This window comes from Girardinichthys multiradiatus, chromosome 21, assembly GCF_021462225.1.
Source record: "Girardinichthys multiradiatus isolate DD_20200921_A chromosome 21, DD_fGirMul_XY1, whole genome shotgun sequence".
NCBI classification, from domain to species: Eukaryota; Metazoa; Chordata; class Actinopteri; order Cyprinodontiformes; family Goodeidae; genus Girardinichthys; species Girardinichthys multiradiatus.
The window spans coordinates 33,105,859-33,128,984 of NC_061813.1; the positions used below are offsets into that span (position 1 = coordinate 33,105,859).

The 23,126-nt window shown below is 39.7% G+C and overlaps 1 protein-coding gene across 1 annotated transcript in view; it reads right to left on the reverse strand.

The window, feature by feature from the left end:
* Position 1: 1 nt before the first annotated feature.
* LOC124857805 (amyloid beta (A4) precursor protein-binding, family B, member 1 interacting protein) overlaps positions 2-23,126 on the reverse strand; it is a 33,930-nt gene continuing 10,805 nt past the window's right edge. Inside the window, exons 4-14 of the mRNA XM_047349266.1 lie at positions 22,635-22,930; positions 18,070-18,147; positions 15,465-15,624; positions 9,334-9,455; positions 6,880-6,954; positions 6,651-6,794; positions 5,064-5,174; positions 1,732-1,830; positions 1,511-1,637; positions 1,341-1,402; positions 2-871 (exon numbers count right to left, since the gene is read on the reverse strand). Coding sequence (XP_047205222.1) covers positions 269-871; positions 1,341-1,402; positions 1,511-1,637; positions 1,732-1,830; positions 5,064-5,174; positions 6,651-6,794; positions 6,880-6,954; positions 9,334-9,455; positions 15,465-15,624; positions 18,070-18,147; positions 22,635-22,930 — 1,877 coding nt within the window. The 3' untranslated portion in view covers positions 2-268. The remainder of the gene's footprint in view (positions 872-1,340; positions 1,403-1,510; positions 1,638-1,731; positions 1,831-5,063; positions 5,175-6,650; positions 6,795-6,879; positions 6,955-9,333; positions 9,456-15,464; positions 15,625-18,069; positions 18,148-22,634; positions 22,931-23,126) is intronic.

Consider the following 23,126-nt stretch of genomic DNA (forward strand, 5'->3'; position numbering starts at 1 on the left):
ATGGTCTTTTTGCAATATTTATAGTCCCTTAATGCAAACATATATACATTTCTTTACATAAAAGTATCTGTAAAGCTTTGTTACTACATTGTGCTCTGTTTAAGCAAACTTTGAACCTTTATGGATTTACTTCAAATGATTATTCTTAAAATATTGTTCAGGAAAAGTAAAGGTACCAGATGATTTTCTGCAGAGATGAATCCGTAATAATCTCTACTGAGATCATCTGGTATAATCTGGATTTTATTCCCCTGTTTTTTCATCGAAGCTAATGATCAGTACGCTTCTTCATGGCTGACATCAGTTCTGACATGAAGTCTCCACCGCCTCCTCCTCCTCCTCCTCCTCCTCCTCCTCCTCCTTGCAGCACTGGAGTAGTCCTCTTTGGAGGAGCTGGACCCATCTTTCTTGGCTGGGCAGCAGCTTGTGGAGGGGCAATGGGAGCAGGAGGAGGTGGAGGTGGAGGTGGAGGAGGTGCACCTGGTGCTAAGATCACTGGATCAGGAGGAGGCGGTGGTAAAAATTCTGGGTCTGGAGGTGGAGGTGGAAGGGATCGATTGGCATTTCCATAAAAAGTTGCCGCTGGGGCCGGAGGTGGAGGAGGAGGCAGTGAACTAAAGCCAGCAGGGGCAGGAGGGGGAGGAAGGAAGTCTGGAGGATCTTCTGAGGAGGTATCCATGGGTGGAGGTGGTGGTGGAGGAGGGAGGCTGTCCATAGAAAGCGGAGGTGGAGGGAAGTTGCTGGGCTGCTGGCGCTGTGGAAGAGGCTTGGAGGACAGCAGCGGTGGTGGAGGAGGAAAGACAGGGTCGGGAGGAGGTGGAGGGAGGATCTCGTTCTGTGGTGGAGGTGGAGGGGGGAGATTACCAATGCCCTGAAGAACAGAATGAAATCAACAATTATAGAAGATAGATGGGAGGGAGACATTTTTAATGAAAGAGGGATGTTCTGGGAAACCAAGGATCCAGTTAGTGCAGCTCTAGGATGCACTTCAACCTCAATGTAGGTCATTTTATAAAGGAAAACTTATTTAACCAACAAATACTGAAGCTTCTACTGAGGATTCTGCACCTTATTCACAAAGCAAAAAGTACTAATGATATGCTGGCCCATCAAATGCAACAGGAATGAGCAGTTTGCACAGTTTCTTGCATTAGGCAGACATTGGGAAGGAAGGATGAAAGACGGAAGGACACAAGGAAAAAAAAGGAAAGCCAAAAGTAATTAAGACAGGAAAGAATGAATAAAAAACTTTAGGAAAGATAGACGACGAAAAATGAATGATTTTAAGTTTGACAAAACAAGGAAAGCATCATCTTAAGTGTTTCTAATGATCTGTTTACCTGGTTAGGAGGTCCTGCTTGTGATTTTGGAGCATAGCCGTTGGCCTGAGTCTGTGTTTTGGCTGTATGAAGAGAGAAATGTGCAACAACCAAGGCAAGTTTCAGAATTGGAAAAAAAGTTTGAGCTGATATCCCAGGTAAATAAAGGAGAGGATTGTGTGCCGTCCTACCTTTGATGGTTGGTGATGGTGTTGAAGCACTGGAGCTGGATGGAGTGCTGCGGTTTGTCCACACAGCAGCGCTGACAGCAGCCTTCCTCCCTGCTGTTTGGTAGTTTTCATACAACGACGCGCCGTACTAGAAAAGGGACGAATCATTGCAGGGTTTGACTGTAAAACATCTGAATAGTAAATTAAACTGTTTTTAAATGTAGAGTTGATCAGATTTTGACCTTAGCGATCCTTATCCCGGTCACCCACAGGTTCATGGTCCAAGCGTCATCACAGCAAAGATATTTGATGTACTGAGACTCTTTCTGGATCTGAGGATGCTGCACAGACGACTCCACATTATATCTGTTCACTTATTGTGTTTGTTTAGCATCTTTTCAGCTGTTCAACAGAATACTGTCGTTGTGTAAAGAAAGTGCACCCTCATATTAATGATCTGATCTTTACCTGGTTTAGGAAATATTTAAATCTAACCTAAAGTCCACAGAACAGATTTGATTCATATTAGTCATTAAACAAACAATGACTTAAAAAGCTGTATGTGGAAAAACTAAGTACACCCTTGCCTCTTCTACAGTGCTCAGGAGGGAAAGTAGCAGCCACAGCTGCTGCCAATCATAGTAATGTAATTAAATGATTGTAAGCAAGTGTGACCACCTGTATAAAAGCACATGCCTTGGGAGATTCCTGCTCTGGAGCATGATGGTTTGTGTTATCACAACGCCAAGGTAGAAAGAGATAAGCAAGGGCTGTACAGAAGCGATTGCTGCCACCATCAATCTGAAAAGGGCCATTTATCAAACCATCTGTCCTTAGAAAGATCATACCCAATATATGAAAGAAAGTGGTCATTAATCCCAGGAGTGGACATTACATTCACCCCAACATCAGCCCTTGTAAGGCTCAGAGAAACTGCAAAAAACCAAACGGTTCAAAATAAGACTCTACAGACCTCAGTTAGCATGTTAAATGTTCAAATGGAAGTTGGGACAATTTGGTTTTTTAAGAAGGGTTCCTAGTAGGAAGCCTATTATGATGAATGAACCACAAGACTTCTGGAACAGTCTTTTTTTGCACAGAAAAGGCCAAAGTAGAGATATTCGATCATAATTAATGTCGCCGTGTTTGAAGGAATCCAAAAACAGCATATCAGCACAAACACCGTATATTAACTGTCAAACACAGAGGTGGAGGGGTGATGATTTGGGCTTGATTCGCAACCACAGCATCACACCTTGTAGTCATAGAGTCGATGATAGACTCCTCTGCATTCCAAGACTTTCTAGAACAAAATGTGAGGCCGTCTGTCCTAACAGCAAAGGCTTGGTCCAAACCGGATCCTCAACGGGAGAATGATCCCAAACACGGCTGCAAATCTATAACAGAATGACTGAAAAAGAGAAGAATCAGCATATTGCAATGGCCCAGTCAAAGTCTGGCCCAGAAACAAATGTCTGTAAACGTCCAGGGTCTGTAGCAGTGTTATGAGGAAGAGCTTCTTCACAGCAATGTAAGAGAACTAAACAAAGTGGGTTCTACAACCTACTGAAGGAAGGGGTGTACTTAATTTCTCTCACACTGCTTTTAAATAATGCCTTATTTTCCTTTGGCAAACCTTAAAGCTATGGGATCTATTCTCGATTGTTGTCCTAACTTAAAGTTAGATGTAATTAATTTTAAAATGTGATAAAGACCAGACCAGTTTTTACTACATCCTGATGAGATTCACAGAGGGTGTACTTCCTTTCAGAACTAATGACACAAATCCATATGAAGGGTTCGGTTTCGGTGTTTGGGATTTAACAGGCACTCTGTTTAAAGGTTCAGACAAATTAAATTAAAGTCAATAAAAAGCTAATCTCACATTAATCCTAACTTTCTCCATTCTGACAAAGTGTTTTTCTAGTGAAACTCCAAACTAAATAAGTCTCTCTCTGACTTCCTTCCCGTTAAAACATAAGAATAAAGCCAGGATTCATGCTCTCTTTGCATCTGTGCCCGTTGGATCCACACATGTTGACAATAATCATGCAGTCTGTTTTTCCCCAGAAGAGGAAGTTAAAATGACTTGTAATGGTTCAGTATCTGAGCCACCATGGCGGTGGTGTTAAAGAGCCCCACGGGCAGCCTGTCTGAATACACACCAGCTGTGATGGAGCTCAGTTGTTTTGCTGTCATCTTCGAGCTGTTGCGGGTTTGACGATCTGATTTACCGCCCAGTCAGCTAAATTTAGCTCCACTGGTTATCACTTTATTGCTGTGGTAACCGAAGAAGCTTGAAGCGTAGCTGGCATTCGATTGTGCAGATGTGAACACAATTGCACTCGAGTGCGGACCAAAACAACTGTACCGAGACCGTTTGGAGGAGGTGATCTCGCCACTGTTCCGAATGTATTCCGGAGCGGTTCGTTTATGGTGTGAAGGTGGTCCGATCTCGATCACAGCTACTGGGTATCCGCTGCAGGCTTGAGCCAAACGCCTTCCAGGTATGCGGGATGCGTAAGAGTAAACAAACTAATAAACAATGGCCGGGCGTCTTTTTTGTAAAGCTGAAGTCCCAAGCAACTTCTCAAAATCCATTCAGTGTACTTCTCAGATATTTCTTCCTGAAATGGTACCCAGAAACACATTAATGATATGAATAGATTCTCCATGTTTTACACTCAGAACGCAGCATCTGCTTCCTGTATTTACATTTGGTTCTCCCGGCCCCAGACCCATCCGACCAATAAAAAGACTGAATGTTTTCACCTGGTTTGTGGTGAGAGGTTTTGGCTCGTTTGCAGTTTTCTCTGTATGTAAAGAAGCTAAACCACCAGAGAAAGTTACAAGTTAACCTAAATCTCACCTGACCAAATTACATCGTTCCAGGTAAAGACCCAGGAGAGCTTAGTAAACTCCACCCATCTATGTTTGTGATGGTAGGACAGAAATTGTTTTTTGGCATGCCTTCAGCTGGCTTGTATTTAGTGCTCAATGCAGGGATGGGCTTTTCCCCCAATCAAGTATGGATTTGCTGAACTGGAAAGTAAAAAATCACATTCTTGTGGCAAGTGATTTCAACATGGCGATTTTTGCCTGCTTAGCAAAAAGTTTGGAAATCACTGAGCTACAATGGTCTGATTCTGGTACTGCTCGGATTACATTGGGAAAAAAAAAGAAAGCTGACTTTTACATCCCTTTTAACTGTTACCAGAAATGTACCTAACTCCTCCTTTTTTGCATGTCAGGGTGTTTCTGTCTACTGTAAGTCCCTCCTCATTGCTGCTATTCTTACTCTAATCTGTTTTGATGCATTTGGTTAATGATAAGAAGAAGAAAATAAACAGAAGGAAGTGCTCGACAAAGGCTTTTAGCTAATGGAAATGTCTTTCACTTCTTTAAATTCAACTATTTATTGCATCATTGCATCATTTCCCTATAAAGCAGACAGCTGCCAAGCTTGGCATGCAAAAATCACAAAAATCACAAGACCTGAAACAATGTCATGTTTGTTCAGAATCCCTGAAGAAGTCAAAGCTGGCATCTGGTAAATCCATAGTGATCAACTCACCTTTAGAACAAAGCAGAAGTCAGTGGGGGCCTTGTATCTGTTCTTGACGTCTTTCCCATAGTAAACGTTTACATTGTTGAACTGGACGAAGCAGACGAGGTCACGGGACGACTGGAGAGAAGCACAGGAGGAGTTCAGTGCAATCAGATAAACTGTCCTCATTTTTAGCTGCTTTTTTATTTGACTGAATGGCATTTTGACTCTGCAGAAATACTGTACTGCCAAGGGATCCAGTACTGTACAGTGGCTCTGTAAAGTGTTCACACCTTTGTTAAAATGCCAGGTGTTTATGATGTAAAAAATGAGATCATCATAAAATATTTTGGTTCAAATAGTTTGCTGAAGCGCCTTTTGATTCAGTTTCAGCATTCAGTCTCCTTAAGTAGGAACCAATCAGCGCCCACATCCGGACATGCAAATGTTGCCAAGTCCACCTCACAAATTCTCTCAGATTGTGAAAAGGCCTCTTGTCCATAGACCTCTTCAGTAATCACAGAGTTTCTTTTAAGTTTAATTATGGCTTTTGGCTACGCTGTTCGAAAGCTTTACTTTCCTCTCATGGAGTCATTCTCAACTGGTTTGGTTTTCACTGTAATGTTGAAACAAGAATCCATCTTCCCCTTTCTACACCCCTGAAGGTTTTGGAGTAGTCTGTATTCTCGCCCGTCTACCGTGGCAATAACTCCAGTTCCATCTAAGGAAAGGACCCCCAGGTCATGATGCTGCCACTAATATGTCTCACTGTGGGCATGGTGATGTTTTGGTAAAGTTCTGAGTTGTTTTGGGGTCAAAATATGAAGTTTTGGATAAACGTAGCCAGGCCTGGGTGTTTTCTCTGGAAGAAAATGCTTCTGTTTAACAGCCCTACTTTACCCAGAAATAAAGAAAAAACTTCGATTTTTGTCAGACTTAGAAAACAAGTAATTGTTGGAAATTCCTGCAGCTCCGTTGGTGTTGCTGTACGCCTCCCTGGCTGATTTCTGTCTCGTCTTTTCATCCATTTTGGTGAAACCTCAAGCTTTTACAATGCCAATCTTGTCCCATATGTTCCTGAATTATTGATGTCCGTCTTTAAAATGCAATCATTGATATTGTGTTTTGGTGCCCTTCTCCTGACTGATACCTTTGTACAATGAGACCTTGTTGATCTTTTGTAAAATCTCTGCAAACAGCTAAACTTTAATTCTCGTTAATCAGATTAACAATAATAGGCTTGAACTCAAGAAGATTGAAAGCTGAAATTAAATCCAAAGCTCCTTGTACAACTTTTGATTTTTAGGTTGTGTGCTTTTATACAATCAGATTATTTTAGCTTTTTTGTATTTACATTTTTTTTTTCTTCAGATTTGTTTGTTTTAGTTGACTTGTTCTGGATAAACGTCAAATCAAAGGTGGAAAAAGGTTCGAAATGGGTGCGTATGAGAGCCACAGTATGTGTACTGTTGCCGTTTAGGAGCTGTAACAGAGAGAGAAAGATTTATATAGATTTAAGACCAATCAGAACCACTGAACTGCCAAATGTCTTCACCCCTAGTGAAGGTTAAATTGCAAATCTATTAATATGCATGTGCATCCTGATCCCTCCACCTTGGTTTTTCCTTTGGGAACGTAATAAATTCCTGAGGCCCGAAGCTGAAAGAGACGCTGCTTCCACGACTTCTTGCCGTCTTCTTTGAGGAACAGCACCCCTTCCAGGTCGGGCACGATGATGGATGTTCCACAGAAGTTCTCCTGCACAAGCAAAAAAATTATGAAGAGATCGTAGGCAAGGAAACATTGTTTCACTAACAGCAAGTGTGAAATTGTCTTTATTTACCTCTACCAACAATTCCTTGTCTTTGTCTTTCATGTCCTTGAGAGATTTATTGTCCTTTTTCCAAAGATAAAAGTTCTGCAAAGGAAAAAAATTTTGATTACTGAAAACAAAGAAAGATGATTAAGGAAATTTCATTTATTTTTATTGTTTTGCAATTTAATTTTCAATGGTTGATGTTCGGCTCTAGAGCTGATTATGCCAGTCTATTGGATGCTCTTCATATAAATGAAGAGCTAGAAATTGTGTGTGGATGTTCACTGCACCCAATTTTTTGAAAATTCTGAACCGAACTGCAAAATCTTTTTAACCCTACTATAATTAAATGCCTGTCCTGGATAGAGGAAAGACGAAGGATGGAGGTGGTCAAGGTCCTGCCCAGAAACCCCCCTCATCTGCATCCTCCTATGGTACTGAAAGCCTAATTATTGAAGATGAATTCATCAGGTTTAAAAAAGCTAATGGTGTTTCTTCCTTTAAACCAAGGCTGGAACCAATTCTGGAGGCTCAGAAACCTCTCTTATACAGTGCTGTAAAAAAGTATTTCTTCTGATTTTGCGTTTTTGACACTTAAATGTTTCAAATTATCAAATAAATTTTAATATCTGACAAATATACCATGACTATATACAAAAACGATCATTTAAATGATCATTTCATTTTCCATGGAAACCAACCTGGTCCAATGTGACAAAGTAATTTTTCAGTAAACCTGAAAACTGGTTGTGTCACTCTTGTCGGCAACAACTGCCATTAAGCGTTTGTGATAACTGGGAAGTTGAGTCTTACATTGCTGTGGAGTAATTTTGACCTACCATTATTTGCAGAATTGTTTTAATTCAGCCACATTGGAGGGTTTTTGAACATGAACAGTCCGTTTAAAGTTTTGTTCAGCATCTCAATCAGCTTTAGATATGGACTTTGACTAGACCCCTTCAAAACCCTCATTTAGTGTTTTTGAGCAATTCAGAGGTGGACTTGCTGGTGCGCTTAGGACAATTGCTCTGCTGCATATTCCAAGTTTGTTTGAACAGATGTCTGTAGTGCTTTGGATATTATTCTGGGCTTTTTTGTGACCTCCTGGGTGAGTCACTGTTGCAATCTTGGAGTAGTCATTATAGACCCGCTACTCCTGGAAAGGTTCAGCACTGTTCCATGTTTTCTCCATTTGTGGTTTAGTGGCCCTCACTGTGGTTCGCTGGAGCCCAAAAGATTTCAAAGGAAAAGGGCTTTGTGACTCTTTCCAGACTGATAGATGTAACTGATTTTGTTTTTCATCTGCTCTTGTTTTTGAGACATTTTAGCCTCCTTCTTTTTGTCAGAGCAGTACGGTTTAACATATTTTTTCATTCTACAAATCAGGCCGGGTATGACCAATAAAGATTAATCAAAAAGTTTTGAATATTAACAGTACATTCACGATTTAACAAGGGGGCAGTTATATTTTCACACATGATTATATTTGCCTGGATAGCTTTTTTTCTCTTCATGAATTAAATTATTTAAAAGCCGTTTTTTGTATTACTTAGGTTATCTTTGTCTCTTTTTAAAATGTCTTTGATGATCTAAAACATTAAAGTGTGAGGAGATACACAACAGACATAATACCCATGATAGTAGATTTGTGTGAGCATGGAGTGGTGGTCTGAGGGATGGAGTTAATGGAGCGTAGGGAAGGTGCTGCTTAAGCACAGGGCAAGAACAGGGTGCAGGAAAGCATTGTGAGGATGCAGAAAATAGCAGGGAAAAACCTAAATACTGTTGGTAGCTTCTCAAATTCTCTGTAGGTTATAGAGGGATTAACATACCTTGCCAGGCTTGCACACTAAACTAGAGCTAGAAATTGGCTTACAGCTCAACTTCCTGGACTCTAAAAGTATCCATGAATTATATCTTGACTTTGTGATGTCATTATTAATCCCTTATTTGTTAAAAGATACTGTCCTATCTGCCTGTTAGCATCCATAACAGAAAAAACACTTCTCTACTGAATCTTTCTTTTACTATAATATTTAGACTTCCTTTCGTAGTCCTTTTGTTCATCACAGGAAAAACCCTGGAGGAAAAATTTGTTTGGATGTACTTGTCAAAAGGTAAAAATGTAAATGGCCAGGGATGTTCTGTCTTTTGTTGGTATGAATGATGGAGTGCTTCAGCGCTGTTCCAGCCAGGCTATTTGTCTCTGCCAACAGACCGAATCCATAAAACTCTCTGAGATTGTTAAGTGTCCCATCATAACAACAAACATGCCAAGATCTCATTGCCCTCCAGCTGTTGTGTCTGATATAATACAGCTACAACATTAAAGAAAAGGGTCAGCCTGCATCGAGGAAAGAGAATAGAGCCAGTTTTCTTTCAGAGAAGGATTTACACAACGTTTTAGGACTTGTATGATATCATTGCTACTAAGTTCAAAGAGCTGGACCTGGTCTGTTTTAAAATAACGACTGAACCAACCTGTGGGTTTTTGAAAACCTCAAATTTGTCTTTTCTCTCCTGAAAGAGGACTTTGTTTTCACTGTCCCTTGTCCATGCAAGGAGCGGCTCCACCAGGTTCTCGTGGTCCTCATACGTCCGTTCTGTCAATAGAAAAGCAAGCTTAGGAGTCAAAACAACAACATGATCGGATAATTAATATTAATATTAGCTGGTTGCCTTATTTGGCTGTCATTAAGTCTAGTTGAGTGCTGATCGCTAACCTTGCTTTTTTGGAACCAAAAATAAGCAGTGTTGTGTGTCACTAGCATATTTATGCTGCAAGATGTCAAACGGTCAAAATTCATTTGAGCTAGGTATTGAATTAAAGTGGCCCGAGAATTGAGCCTTGAGGAACACCACATATGGCCTTTGTTAGCTCAGCTTTATAATTATGGAATTACACTATGTGTAATATTTGAACTAATTTAGCAGAGTACTGGAGAATCCCACCCACTTTTCCAGATAGTCTATTAGTGTGTCAAATAAGTACAATAAATCAGTAATACCAAGATAGAGGTTTTTGAAGCAAATAATTTTTACTCTATGCAGTCAACTGGACATTTTTCTACATAGTAAACAATAAAGTATTCTTGGTGTAACCTTTATGACAAAAGTCTATTCAAGATTTCTGTCATAAAATACCCTTTTATCCCATAGCCACCAAATTGTAAAACTGCATTAAATGCATCTATTTTTAGGCTGTAGTGCAGTGTGTTACCTGGATTTTAACTAGATCCTTTTGCTAAGCTACAGCTAAGGCACAGATGGTCAAAACATTTGTACTGACCTAAAATTTAATTGAAATGTAATAATAAATGTAACACTACTGCAGCATATTAATTAAAAAAGAACAAGAGGAAGATATGTGTATAAAATAAAAAAGAACCATTATAGGAAACAGAACCAAAACCACAAAAGGAGAAGGGATAAGAAGAACTAAGATTTTACCTATTAAAGTAAAACTGTAATTTAATATGAGAAGTTACAGGCTCTTACAGTTGCTTTTGCCTACTTTTGGTAAATCAGAATCTGCAAATAACCATGCTGCCTTTAAAGTAAGGCTTTAAAATGTATTTAAATACGTAGTCATCATCCTAAATAAATTGTTTAAGTAAAAAAAACATCACAGGCAGCTTGGTATGATGATCTTGATGCTAAGCTATGCTGATAAGAACTACGTCAAAGCTAGGGCACAGCTAAGTTATAGCATAAGACACTGCTAAACTATAGCTAGATTCAAGCTAATCCCATTCAAGGCTACAGCTCAGCTAGACTGCAGCTACATTCCACCTAAGCTACAGCTATGCTATCCCATAGCTATGCCACCAGGCAACAACTAAGGCACTGCTAAACCTCAGCTAAAGCTCAGTTAAAGCTCAAGCTAAGCCACTGTTAGACACAGCTAAGATAGAGCTAAGGCACTTCTAGAACATAGCTAAGCTACAGCTAAGCTACAGCTAATGCACAGATGGACCAAAATGATGTTTAGGCTAAGTCGCAGCATTATCCAAGCTTGGTATTGCTAAACTACACCAGGGTACAGCTAAGCCACCAGCTAACCTACAGCTACTCTACAACTCAGCCATAGCTAGAGTTAGTGCTAATTTAAAGCTAAGCAAATGTTAGAATGCTGCTAAGATACAACTTAATCACTGCTAGGAAACAGGCTACAGCTTAGCCAAGGCTAGGCTACAGCTAAGCCACATCTTAGCCACCATTGGCCAACAGTTACACTACAGCTAAGCCAACAGTAGGCTGATAACACTGTTAATTTACAGCTAACTGTTAGAATACAGCTAAACCACTAGTCACTGCTGGGTAACAGATAAGCTATAGCTGAGGGACTGCAAGGTCACACCTTAGTTACAGCTAACTTAAGTTACAGCTAACTTACAGTTAAGTCACTGCTAGGCGTCAAGTAAGCAGCAGCTATGGTGCTGCTAGTTCACTGCTGTGTCCATCCAAGACAAAGCTAGGCTACAACTAAGACCTAAACTCTGCTAAAATAAACTGATAACTAAGCTGCAGCTAATTTAAAGCTAGGCTACGCTAGACTACAAGCACAATAATGCTAAACCACAGCAAAGTTACAGCTAGCCTTGACCTAAGGTACCACTAAGCCACTGCTGGCCTATAATAACCACCGCGAGCTGCAGCAGGGGACCTTCTCCATTAGTTTGGTTTGCTGAGGCAACAGCCCGTGTTTGTCGTATCTGATCTAACCTGGCAACTATTGTAGCCAACTATTCCAATAAAACTAAGCCTTGATCTTAATTGAACCTTTCCATTAAATGGTCTGTGATAGTTTGTTTTGTCTAATTTCTGTATATAAAATTTTTTTATCTATGGTTTTGTTTTCATTTTAAGTTAGACTCGTGTAAGCTATCTAGTACTATCTAAAGGTTTTTTGGTTCTACATTTTTGTTAGTGGCCACATTCCTACAGCAGAATAATACTAAGCACAAACTGTTTTAGATAACATCTGCTAAAAGTATAAATGAATAAAGAACAGAACTGAGTGACAGAGTGGCTAAACATTTTTTTGAGTCAGTTATTAACTTTTTCAAAGGTAACAATAGTTCTTCATTTTCCATGAGACCACAAGCAGCCACACAATCCTAATAAAGTAACTATTGCACTAAAGAACAACCACTCTTTCTATTTTTTCTAGAATTTGTAGGTCAAACATAACATGTTGTAGATATTCTACGTATACAGAAATTGGGATACGTTGAAAATTTAACCTAGCTCCCTCTAGACACAGCCTGTTTTACATTCTTACACTTATTTAACAGTACTTCAAACGTGTTTTACAAATAATTTTAATTAGCTCTAATAGTGCTGTTTCAAATGGTCCAAAATAAGGATAAAATACCGCTGTTTTTATTTTCTTGGAGGACATTTAATGGCATTAAACTTTAAAAACACATAAACGTGCTTCCTTCTTTGCCTCTGCCCACCCACCAACTTAGTCTTTCAGATCTCCATTATTCAGTTGGCATTTGAATGCAGTTTTGCCACCATATCCAATTACAGGTTACCAGCTGGGAAAAAACTAGGCTTTAAAATTGCTACCATGGTTCCAAACTACAGTTTGGCTGCTGCAATCATTAAATTAGCTGCTGGGAATGAACTGTTAGGAGTAGAAATCCCTTTGAACTTCATGTTGGTAGTGTGCATGGTGAGCACATGGGAAAGTTTTAAAGCAGCAGATTTGTTTGAAGATGTGCTACTCCTGAGCTCTGTGGGTGTTAATTAGGCCTGCCTTGATTCAACTTTATCACAACAAAGATTAAAGGTCAGCAGCTGCTCACAGTCAGAATATATGTAATGAACTCAAGGAGCAGGTTTCCAGAAGTTTAAAAACTAATTTTCACAAACACACTTTGTTTTCTACTTTGAGGCTGTTGTTGTGTGTAGATTAGTCAACGATGACCCAAGACATAACTCGCCTCCTCGTGCTCATAAATCATAGGAGCTACAAAGGACATCTTTTTTTGCATTGACCGCATGCTGGGTCAATGGAAATAGTAATCTGTGTGTCGGACAGCTAAATTACACATGGAAAATGGGTTAAATGTTAATATAACAGTAGTACAAAGGTTGTCGCTTTGCACTTGCAGCACAAATAAATTAGCTGCAAAAGAGAAGCAAATTCAAATCTCCGTCCGTCCAGCTCATTCTGAGATATCCTAGAGTGTTCCCAGGCCAGATGGGATATACAGTCCCCCCAGCAATCCCCCCAGCTGACTCTCATCTTACTCGCTGCTTAGTGCTTCAAACTAAGCAGCGAATGAGATGTGCCATGATCTTCAGTGCATGCTGATGGTCATGGCCCACAGAAGCATCCAGAACTACATAATCTGCAAAAAGCAAAGATGAAAGTAACATTGTTTCTCCTGGATACAAGATTTAACTATCAGTCGGAGCCTCCTCTCCACCACCCCAGAGTAAGCTTTCCCAGGAAGGCAGAGAAATGTGATCCCTTGTAATTTTTAAAAACACTCTCCGGTCCCTTTTCTTAAAAACTGGGACCCCCACCCCAGTCTATTCCAGCTGTTTTGTCCAGGTGTTCCATGAGACATTGAAGAGGCATGCCAACTATGACAGCTCCACAATGTCCAGAGCCTTTAGAACCTCAGGCTAAATCTCATCCACACCTGCTGTGGGAGTTAGGTTCTGACCCAGAAGAGACTTAGCTTTTCTTTAACGACGGCCACAGCATACCCTTTTTTAAAATGACCAAAGAAACTTGACATAAAGGCGTCATCATTCACCTCATTCAATAAGGAAGGCTGAATTTGGGTTTTGTGTAAGAGTGTCATTTGTTTAGCCAAGCGTGTTATTCTGTCAAAGCTGTAAATACCAGCATAACTCGTATTAATCCACAGCTAAAAAAAGTTCCTCATAAAGTTCAATACTGCATTGTGTTGCAGTCTTTCCCTCACATTGCATTGCATGGTGGGTTTTAGGAACTACTAAAATAAAGCTGCATTCAGCATTTCCTGAATGTCCTAAAGTAACATAGTAGCACATGGCTGGATGAGCTGATGACTGTGAGGTCCTACAGCTGCAATAAATATAGGTCAGGCAGATGATTGAGATCATAAGGCTTCTATTTTCACATGACAGAAGGAGATGACTTATAGTGTCTGATACAGCAAATGAAACCCACCTGTTCAGACTAACTCATGTTAGGGTACGTTGTATAATCAGGAATTGAGATGGAGAGGATATGGGGAAAAATAGAAAAAGATGATGGAAGAGAATTTAGTTCCCAGAAGCAAGAAAATAAAAAATACAAACAGTTAAAATAAAATAAAAACTTAACACATCTAGATATTCAGACATCAAATTACTTTTGGGAACTTGAGACTTAGACAGCACGATAATTAGTGGTTTTTGTCTGAGGCAATTTTTAATAAAGCTGTCTGCCTGGAGCAACATGGCCTCGGGTGCCACAAGACAAGCAACAAAAGACTTATCAGTCATTTGCACCAGAACGAGTTTTCTATAGCTTATTTCAATGTCCAGGTAATGGGAATGAGTGTAACCTATTGTTTATACAATGTAAGCTCTGAAGAAAATGGCTCTACGACAGTTGCCTAATGACACTGAAGGAGTCTGGGCTATTTTTGACCTTTCAAGGTAAAATATCTGAAGGATCGCCACTCGTCAGACTTCAACTGGATGGTTAAAAAAAGAATTTTCAAATGTTTTGGCATTTGGACCACCTTAGATTGAGACGCGAATGAAAAAAACTAAATGTTAGTGTAGATTCTCAGTCGTCTTTAGGACATGATGATCCTAAATTAGGCTTCATTTGTTTCTTGATGATGTTTAATCTCTCATCCAGGCCTGTTTAGTTCGCACTTAAACAACAACCCATCTGGTTAGACCTGGACAGAAATGTTCTATACCGATTACAAATACAGTCTGTGATATGTGAAACTATTACTTTAAATGTGAAAAAGGGTGATTCTCAAAGTTTTTAAAGTAATATTGTTGAAATCTCAATATGTACATGTAATCTATCTTTCTATATCTTCATAAATATTTATCTCTATCTATCCATCAATTCACCCACCTAGATAAATTATAAACAAATACACTTTTCATGATTTAACTTTTCAGAAACTTCAAATTTTTATTATTATTGACCTGATTTGAATTGAAAATCAGAATGAGGAGCTTTCCCAGGCCGCATTTCAATACCCCCAATGACAATAGTTATGTATTAAGAGCACAAAAAAGTAAAAGTAACTGCTTGTTGCGTGTTACGTTACTCGATATTGCAACAGTCTGCTTCCTGTTACTCATTGAGGTGTGTTAAGACATATTGCAAGGCAGCCATGCTTCTAGATTACTAATAGGCATTTTTTTTTATTTAGGAAAGATTTTAGGGGAAATTTATATACAGTATAATGTTATCGGCTTGCTAATCCTGTCATGTCATGTTTCTTCCACTCGTGGGATCAGTTTTTCTAAACAATACAGATCTATTAAAGAAATTAGATTAGAACAAAATCATTGATTTTTTTTTTTTTATTACTGTAAAATTTGTAAATTTGTCTCTGTTTAAATAGTTTTACAGCCATTTAGGAACTTACCAAGTTGCAGCTCGTGGTTAGTCTCGCACAGACTCCAATCTACGTTGCAGTCACAGTGTGTCTTCTCAAACAAGTTTTCCAGAACCTCCCTCACAGTTTGTCTCTCATCAACCATCAGAGTCTTGGAGCTGCCATCATTCATGAGCACTTTCACCACCAGCTGTCAAAAACAAACCCAAATGATGTCAATGCACTCTGCTTTTTTACATTTATTTCCAAAAACAAATATTAACAAAGCAATAAAATACAAAACCATAACAAAATAAGAACAACTGAAGCTTTAGGAAAAAATGCAATGTTTTAAAGAAGATTATGTAAAAGAAAATGTAACTTTTTCAAGATCAACAACAGCAGTCAGATAACTTTTATTTTCACCACAATGTACTGTCACCAGTGTTTAACAGGTAACTAATAGTAGCTGACAGGTTTTTGGTGTTACATCATTCCAAGTGAGCCACACTGGCACCTGACATGCTGACTAGTCAAAGAAAACAATCAGCTGTGGGCATGAAGCATCACCGTGAACCGCTGAACCTACCTGTTACATGAAATAAATAAGATTTTCTACACACATGTTCTATATTTAGGGCTAGTCCAAATACTACAAAAGCATGTTTATTAACTACAAATACACATTTACAGGTTGCTCTGTTCATCTTCCTTTGTTGGTTTATAACCCTGTGCTATATGTAATGTAACCTAACACACAGGGAAGCACATATAGGGAAGTTGAACAAAAATAGTCCTTACTGAATTAATTTAAAAGATAGATAAGAAAGCGATGTCTTTTGATGCAACTTTTAGTGTTGCCCAATTGAAGTAAAGGTCACAAATATGATGTGGACATCAGTAGGCTCCATGAGTCAGACTAAATCCAGCCTGTAAGTACATGCAGCTTGTTTGTTTGCCAGTTTAATAACATGTTATGCATGCAAAATGATTGTTTCTGCTTCATAATGTTAGCTTTAATAAAATAGTTCAGAGCATCAGCATTTCAGTAATCCCTTTCAAATGTCTGTATGTAATTTTAGGTCTTGAGCCAGAGCTCTGACTGAGATTTATTTTTATCTACACCAGAAAATTCAGACTTCCTGTCATATGGAAACAAGTCCAGTTTTGGAACGCTAAGGAGTTTTCATTAAAGCGGTTGCCGTACTGTCGTCATAAACATATGGGTTTTTGTAGAACTTATCAAGGCTGAATAAGATGAATTACATCCCAGTTTGCTCAGCTTTGTCTACCTCTAAAGAAGAGTCCAGTTTCTATCTTCTCAGTTCTTTATCATGCAACAACCAATATTCCAAAAATCCTCAGAAACCGGGGTAAACATCTGAAACTAAAAAGGACATGACCACATAAAGATCTGCTGAAACAATAAAATGATGATTTCTGCAGGTCACAAATCCGGCTCCTGTGTTCTTGGACGCCATTGTTTACATATTTCTGGAACCCCCCAACTGTATCCAGGTTTCAACCATTAGACTGAAAAGATCACCCTCAGATAAAAGGATATTTCAGGCTGAACTGAAATTTGCAGCTGTGCAGGTGGTGGCAGAACCAAATGCCTTCTTTGGAAAGGTTTTGGAAAAGAGACATTGCTCACAATGATAAGAGGAATATTTGCATGAATCGTCTTTCAAACATAAGAACATTGTACCATTTGTACCATCAAGCATGGTTGCAACAGCATTATGCCGTGGGCCTTCTTTGCTGACAGTTATTGGTGCTGTTTCTAATTCAAAAATCTATATTCCAAGCCTTCTCAGAAATTGGGGGATAAATCTGAAACTCTGACCACAGAAATATATGTCTGCATTTTTGCAGGTCAAAACACATGCACCTATGTTTGTGCAAAAGTGGTCATGTTGTGTTTCTTTAGCTTCAACATGAAACTAGGTTAAAGGAAGTCAAAAGCTAACTTCCAAATTATCTCAAGAAAGCACTGAAACTATAGTCTGTGTAATGTTGATGTGGAAAAATGAGAATACCACTAAATATTATAAACTGTCAAAGTACTTGACAGTAGGAAGAGTAGTCGTCTTGCAATCGCAAGGTTGTGGGTTCGATTCCAGCTTCCTCCTGCCATATGTTGATGTGCCCCTGGGCAAGGCACTTCACCTCAAGTTGCCTACCAATCTGCGTATCGGTGTATGAATGTGTGAGCGTTAGTGAGTGCAATTGGGTGAATGTGGCTCTAGTGTAAAGTGCTTTGAGTGGTCTGTATGACTGGAAAATCGCTATATAAGTTCAGTCCATTTACAAAGTTATGGCATGCCATCAGATTCAAAATAGTTAGACTTTCTTTTTGGCTTTGCATCCAAGACTATGTTTAGGTGCTTTTGTGCCACAGTTGAGTATGCGTACACTTAGCACCAAAAGAGGGAACCTGACTGTCCCGCAGGATGTTGGCTAGATAAAAAAATACCCATCTATTAATGTGATTGACAGATACTCTGAACAGAGGGGCAGAAAGAACACAACAAAGCTCATGCTGCACTGGAACACAAGGAATTGCCCATCCAGGCAGCCGTAATTCTATGCGTCTTTAATGTAGCTCAGTCAGATCAGAGGAGAATGTGTAATTTTTAGACTTTATATGTCTTACCTTTTTCACTTTGGCTTCCTTAAGCTTCTCCAGGGCAAGCTTGATTTTATCTGCCTTCATCTGAGCTTCTACTTCTTCCTAAACAGGATAAACAACACACAGAGGAACTGAATTTGTAGATGTTCTTCTGAAATAAGTAACACTCAATAATTTGTTGAGGGAAGATACTGTCCTTTTGTTAGTTCTTCCCTCTTTTGATCTACAAAAAAACCCATCATATTACAAATAATTTTGGCCCATTCTCTATGCAGTCTGTGGTGGTTTACAATATAACCACATCTTAGATTCATTGTTAGGCCACTGTTACTACTGTGGAAAGTAGGTGAGAGTGTGCATACATACTAAAATGTTGCCATACAGCTGAAGATAAGCTTAATAGTAGAGCTCCCAATAAACTAAAGAATTTGTGACTGCATTATGAATTCCTTAATAGTTTTTGTATCTCCCAATGTGTTTTCTACCAGTTGTCTTTTTAATACTAGCCTATGAAACTTTGGTAAAACTTTCTAATCAAACTATTAGCCTAGCTGTAACTTGACCATGGCTTGGCTGTAGTTTAGCTGCTGCTATCCTTTAACTTAGCAAAGTTTTAGGTGTAGTCTAGCTGTAACTTGACTGTAGCTTAATTGTAATTTAACTGCTGCTATCCTTTAACTTAGCAAAGTTTTAGCTGTAGCCTAGCTGTAACTCGGCTGTGGCTTAGCTGGAGTTTAGCTGCCGCTATCCTTTAACTTAGCTGAGGTTTAGTTGTAGCTTAAATGTTAGCTAGCTTCAACTTGGCTGTGACTTAGCTATAGTTTAGCTGCATCGTAGCTGTAACTTGGCTCAGCTGTAGTTGTACTACTGCCTATCTAGACCTTTTTACAAGGACACATTCTACAAAATTCTCTAAAAAATGACAGTCCTTTTTAAAGCAAAAACCCCAAATGACTGTTGTTTGATTTTGTCTTTGGTTGCTTTTCTTAGCAATTTATGACTAGTACTTGACCATTTTGAGAGACGTTTTTTGTTGGTTTGTTAGGCCACCTAGTCCTGACTGCTAAATCATTCGGGCACAAAAATGTGTGAGATGAACCAGTTTTAGTTGGTTCATGTAACAAAACCTAGAAAAAAACTATTTGTTACCATCAGCTAGTCACAAAGACATAATTTGTTCCATTTGTTTAGTTTAATCTGTTCATTTGCTGTATAAATATGGTGATTTTGAACCTGAAACCTTTTCTTTGGATCTTCATGTTAACATTCCTAATTTTTTCTCATGCTGTCTTTGTCAGGTACCATCACCAGTTGGAAAATAATTTAAAGGGACCAAAGTTCAAAGAAAAATGTAGAAAACTTTAGAAAGCATTTAATGAGTAAAGGAGTGATGAAGAAAACTTCATCAGTATTTTGACTTTGTATCAATAAAGTATAAAGATACTTGCATCTTTAATCATTTGTAAATTACTGGGGGTAACTCAGAGTTATGAAATCATATGATCATTACTGAGGTGTCATTCAATAAGTACAATGTGTTTTTTAATTGTTATTTTTCAAATAGAAACACATATTTCCAGAGTCCAGTTTAGGTTATTGCTTCCAGGCTATCAGTTTCCAATCAACAGGAGGATTCTTCACATTCATGCTCACAGTACTGACAACAGTGTATGTTTAAAGATTACCTGCATGTTAAATGAACCTGTACACATCTTGCTTGCCAATGACACATTTTACCTCAGCGCCACTGGTGTTTTTACCCGAGTAAGATGAGATCACAAGCTCTGTTAAAGCAATAAGCTCCTGTCTACCTTACCTATCCCTGACCATCCAAAGACTGCCACTTTTTACCTCCTCTAGACCCTCTGATCCTGTTACAGTTTTCACATAGTCGTATGCGTTTGATCTGTTCCAGACAGACCCTCAACTGTTTCCCCTCAGCTTGTGTCTAACTCCAACAGATGGATCTACTTAGCTATGACCTCACTGAGTGTGACAGTTATAAGAACTGGACCACTCTTTTCAGTTTCACAGAAAGAAAAATAATAAAGAAGTCATTTGAAATTTACATGAAGCTAAGATCCTTGCCACAAATGGCTTACAATACAGGTCAGAACTTTGCTTTTGAGGTGGAATGGCATATATATTTTTTTTTTAAACAAGAACTAAGTGCACAAGTTTTAATTTATTGTGGATTTTTTCTTTAATCCAATCACAATTATACATAAATGCATAAAGAAAATGCATACACCCCCATTAATATTTGGTTAGATGTCCCTAAGCAAGCTGTACTTCAACCAGAAGATTTTTGTAGGCATCAACAAGCTACTGGCATTCAGGTCTGAGAGCATCTTTTTTGGCAGTATTAGTAAATTTGTTTAACTCAATTTACTGGCTCTGACTGGGCTACTTAAGCACAGTTTAAAAATTTTATTAGGATTGAAAAGGGGACCATTAAGGAATAAACATTTTAGCCGGCTTATTCATTCCACCCTACAATAAACTGGAAAATTACTATATACACTGGAGCCGACCAATAAGAAATGCTTGATTCAAAATTTATACCATTAAGCTTGACTGAATTTTGCCCACATGGAGAAGCAAAAACACTTTGGACAGAAGTTTTATTTTCTCTGGAGCAATTTGGTCACAATGACAGGAAGTATGTGTGGAGGAGTTCATGCTATCAAAGCTAAGAACAGGTCCTGTTTCATTGGTTCTGGTGTGTTTCACCAAGTGGATGAAATAAAGGAACACTACTTCTAAATTCATCCACTTCAGAGGATACTGAATGCTAGACAGATAAAATATAGATTCAAAAGGTTGTTCCAACAGGTCGGTTAATCTACATAGCCGAGACTGGAAAATGTGTTTAATTGTTGTGCCCAATAATGCCAAATATTGTTAATTTGTGTCACATATAAATTTACATGTATTATATGTGCTATAGGTGGGATCACACTCCTCAACCTCCATGGTAAGGCCTATGCCAGGTTATTGGAGAGTAGAGTCCGTCCGATTGTCGAACCTTGGTTTCAGGAGGGCAGTGTGGTTTTCGTCCCGGCCATGGAACACTGGACCAGCTCTACACCCTCTACAGGGTGCTCGAGGGTTCATGGGAGTTTGCCCAACCGGTCCACATGTGTTTTGTGGACCTGGAGAAGGCATTGGACTGTATCCCTCCTGGTGCCCTGTGGGGGGTGCTCCAGGAGTACGGAGTTGGGGGCCCTTTATTAGGGACCATCTGGTCTCTGTACAAGCGGAGCAGGAGTTTGGTCCGTATTGCCGGTGCATGTTAGACTCTGGCAGGGTTGCCCTTTGTCACCGGTCCTGTTCATGACTTTTATGGACATGATTTCTAGGTGCAGCCAAGGACCGAAGGGGGGCCGGTTTCGGGACCAGTGGATTTCGTCTCTTCTTTTTGCAGATGACGTGGTCCTGCTGGCCCCCTTTAGCCAGGACCTACAGCATGCGGTGGGCAGTTCGCAGCCGAGTGTGAAGCAGCTGGGATGAGGATCAGCTCCTCCAACTCCGATGCCATGGTTCTCAACTGGAAAAGGGTGGCTTGTCCTCTTCAGATTGGAGGGGAGTTCCTGCCTCAGGTGGAGGAGTTTAAGTATCTCGGGGTCTTGTTCATGAGTGAGGAAAGAATGGAGCGGGAGATTGACAGACGGATCGGTGCGGCTGCCTCAGTAATGGGGATGCTGTGCCGGTCCGTTGTGGGGAAGAGAGAGATGAGAGAGCTTCGAGCTTAGCCGAAAAGCTAAGCTCTCGATTTACCGGTCGGTCTACGTTCCTACCCTCATCTATGGCCATGAACTTTGGGTCATGACCGACAGAATGAGATCCCAAATACAAGCGGCCGAAATGAGCTTCCTCTGTTGGGTGGGCCGGGCACTCCCTTAGAGATAGGGCGAGGAGCTCGGCCATCCGGGAGGAGCTCAGAGTAGAGCTGCTGCTCCTCCATATCAAGAGTAGCTAGTTAAGGTGGCTTGGGCATCTATTACCGGATGCCTCCTGTACAAGTCCTGGACGTTCCAGGCACGCCCCATGGGGCGGCCCAGAGTAGCTGGAGGAGGTGTCTGGGAAGAGGGAAGTCTGAATGTCTCTACTAAGTCTGCTGCCCCCGCGAACCGGTTCCGGATAAAGTGGAAGACGACAAGTTCGAGTATGAGCATATGTGCTATATTCAAGTTAACAATCTCTACTTAATTTAGCATCTGCTTGACAGCAAAAACACAATTAATATTCCTTTTTTATATAAGTGCTGTAAAACTATTTCACACTGGAAAATGAATGACTCACATAAATCCTTAAAGGTCCCAAATTAATATGCCTTTCATGCCAGTGACGGGTTTATGTAACTTTTTCACCAGGACTACATAGAGCAAAGAGTACAGGTGATCAATGAAAGGAAAAAAATGAGACCACTTTGCTGTTGTTCAGCCACGTTCTGTCAATCTAAGCAGATAAACTGCTCAAAATGTTTTGCCACCCTCATTTAAACTCAGTTCTTCAAAAATCTGTACCTGTTCATGTAAACCTATAGAGTTGAAAAGGTTATTCATGTCTAAAATGAAGTGCTGTACCATTGTGGGTTTTGCTGACTGAGGAGGTGGCAGACGTGAGGTGGTGGAAGAAGATCGGGTGGTGACACTGCTGCTGCTGTTGGTATTGTTATTTCCTGAAGACGATGATGATGTAATGGAGTAGGAAGGCTGGACGCTCAGGCCTTTGGGTGGAGGCGGCAGGTCTGATGAGGAAGATGGTGGGACGTGCAAACTTTGTATTTCCGCTGCGATTTTCTCTTCCGTCGCATTGAGGTCTGCCACCAGGTCGGCCATGAGGGCGTCCAAATCATTGTCCTCCAGTTCATTAACGGACGCTGGTGAGGTAGAATCAAACAATCAAGACATAATTCAAATGTTTCATAATACCCCAAGAATGTATTGAAAACCTGATAAATTATGTTCACATAAAAAGAGACAAAATTTGTACAGCTGGTTTAAATTCACTTTCAGAAACAATGTAAATGGGAAGTTTTCTTCAGTTTCAACCACTTTTTGTCTTCCTTCTTTAAA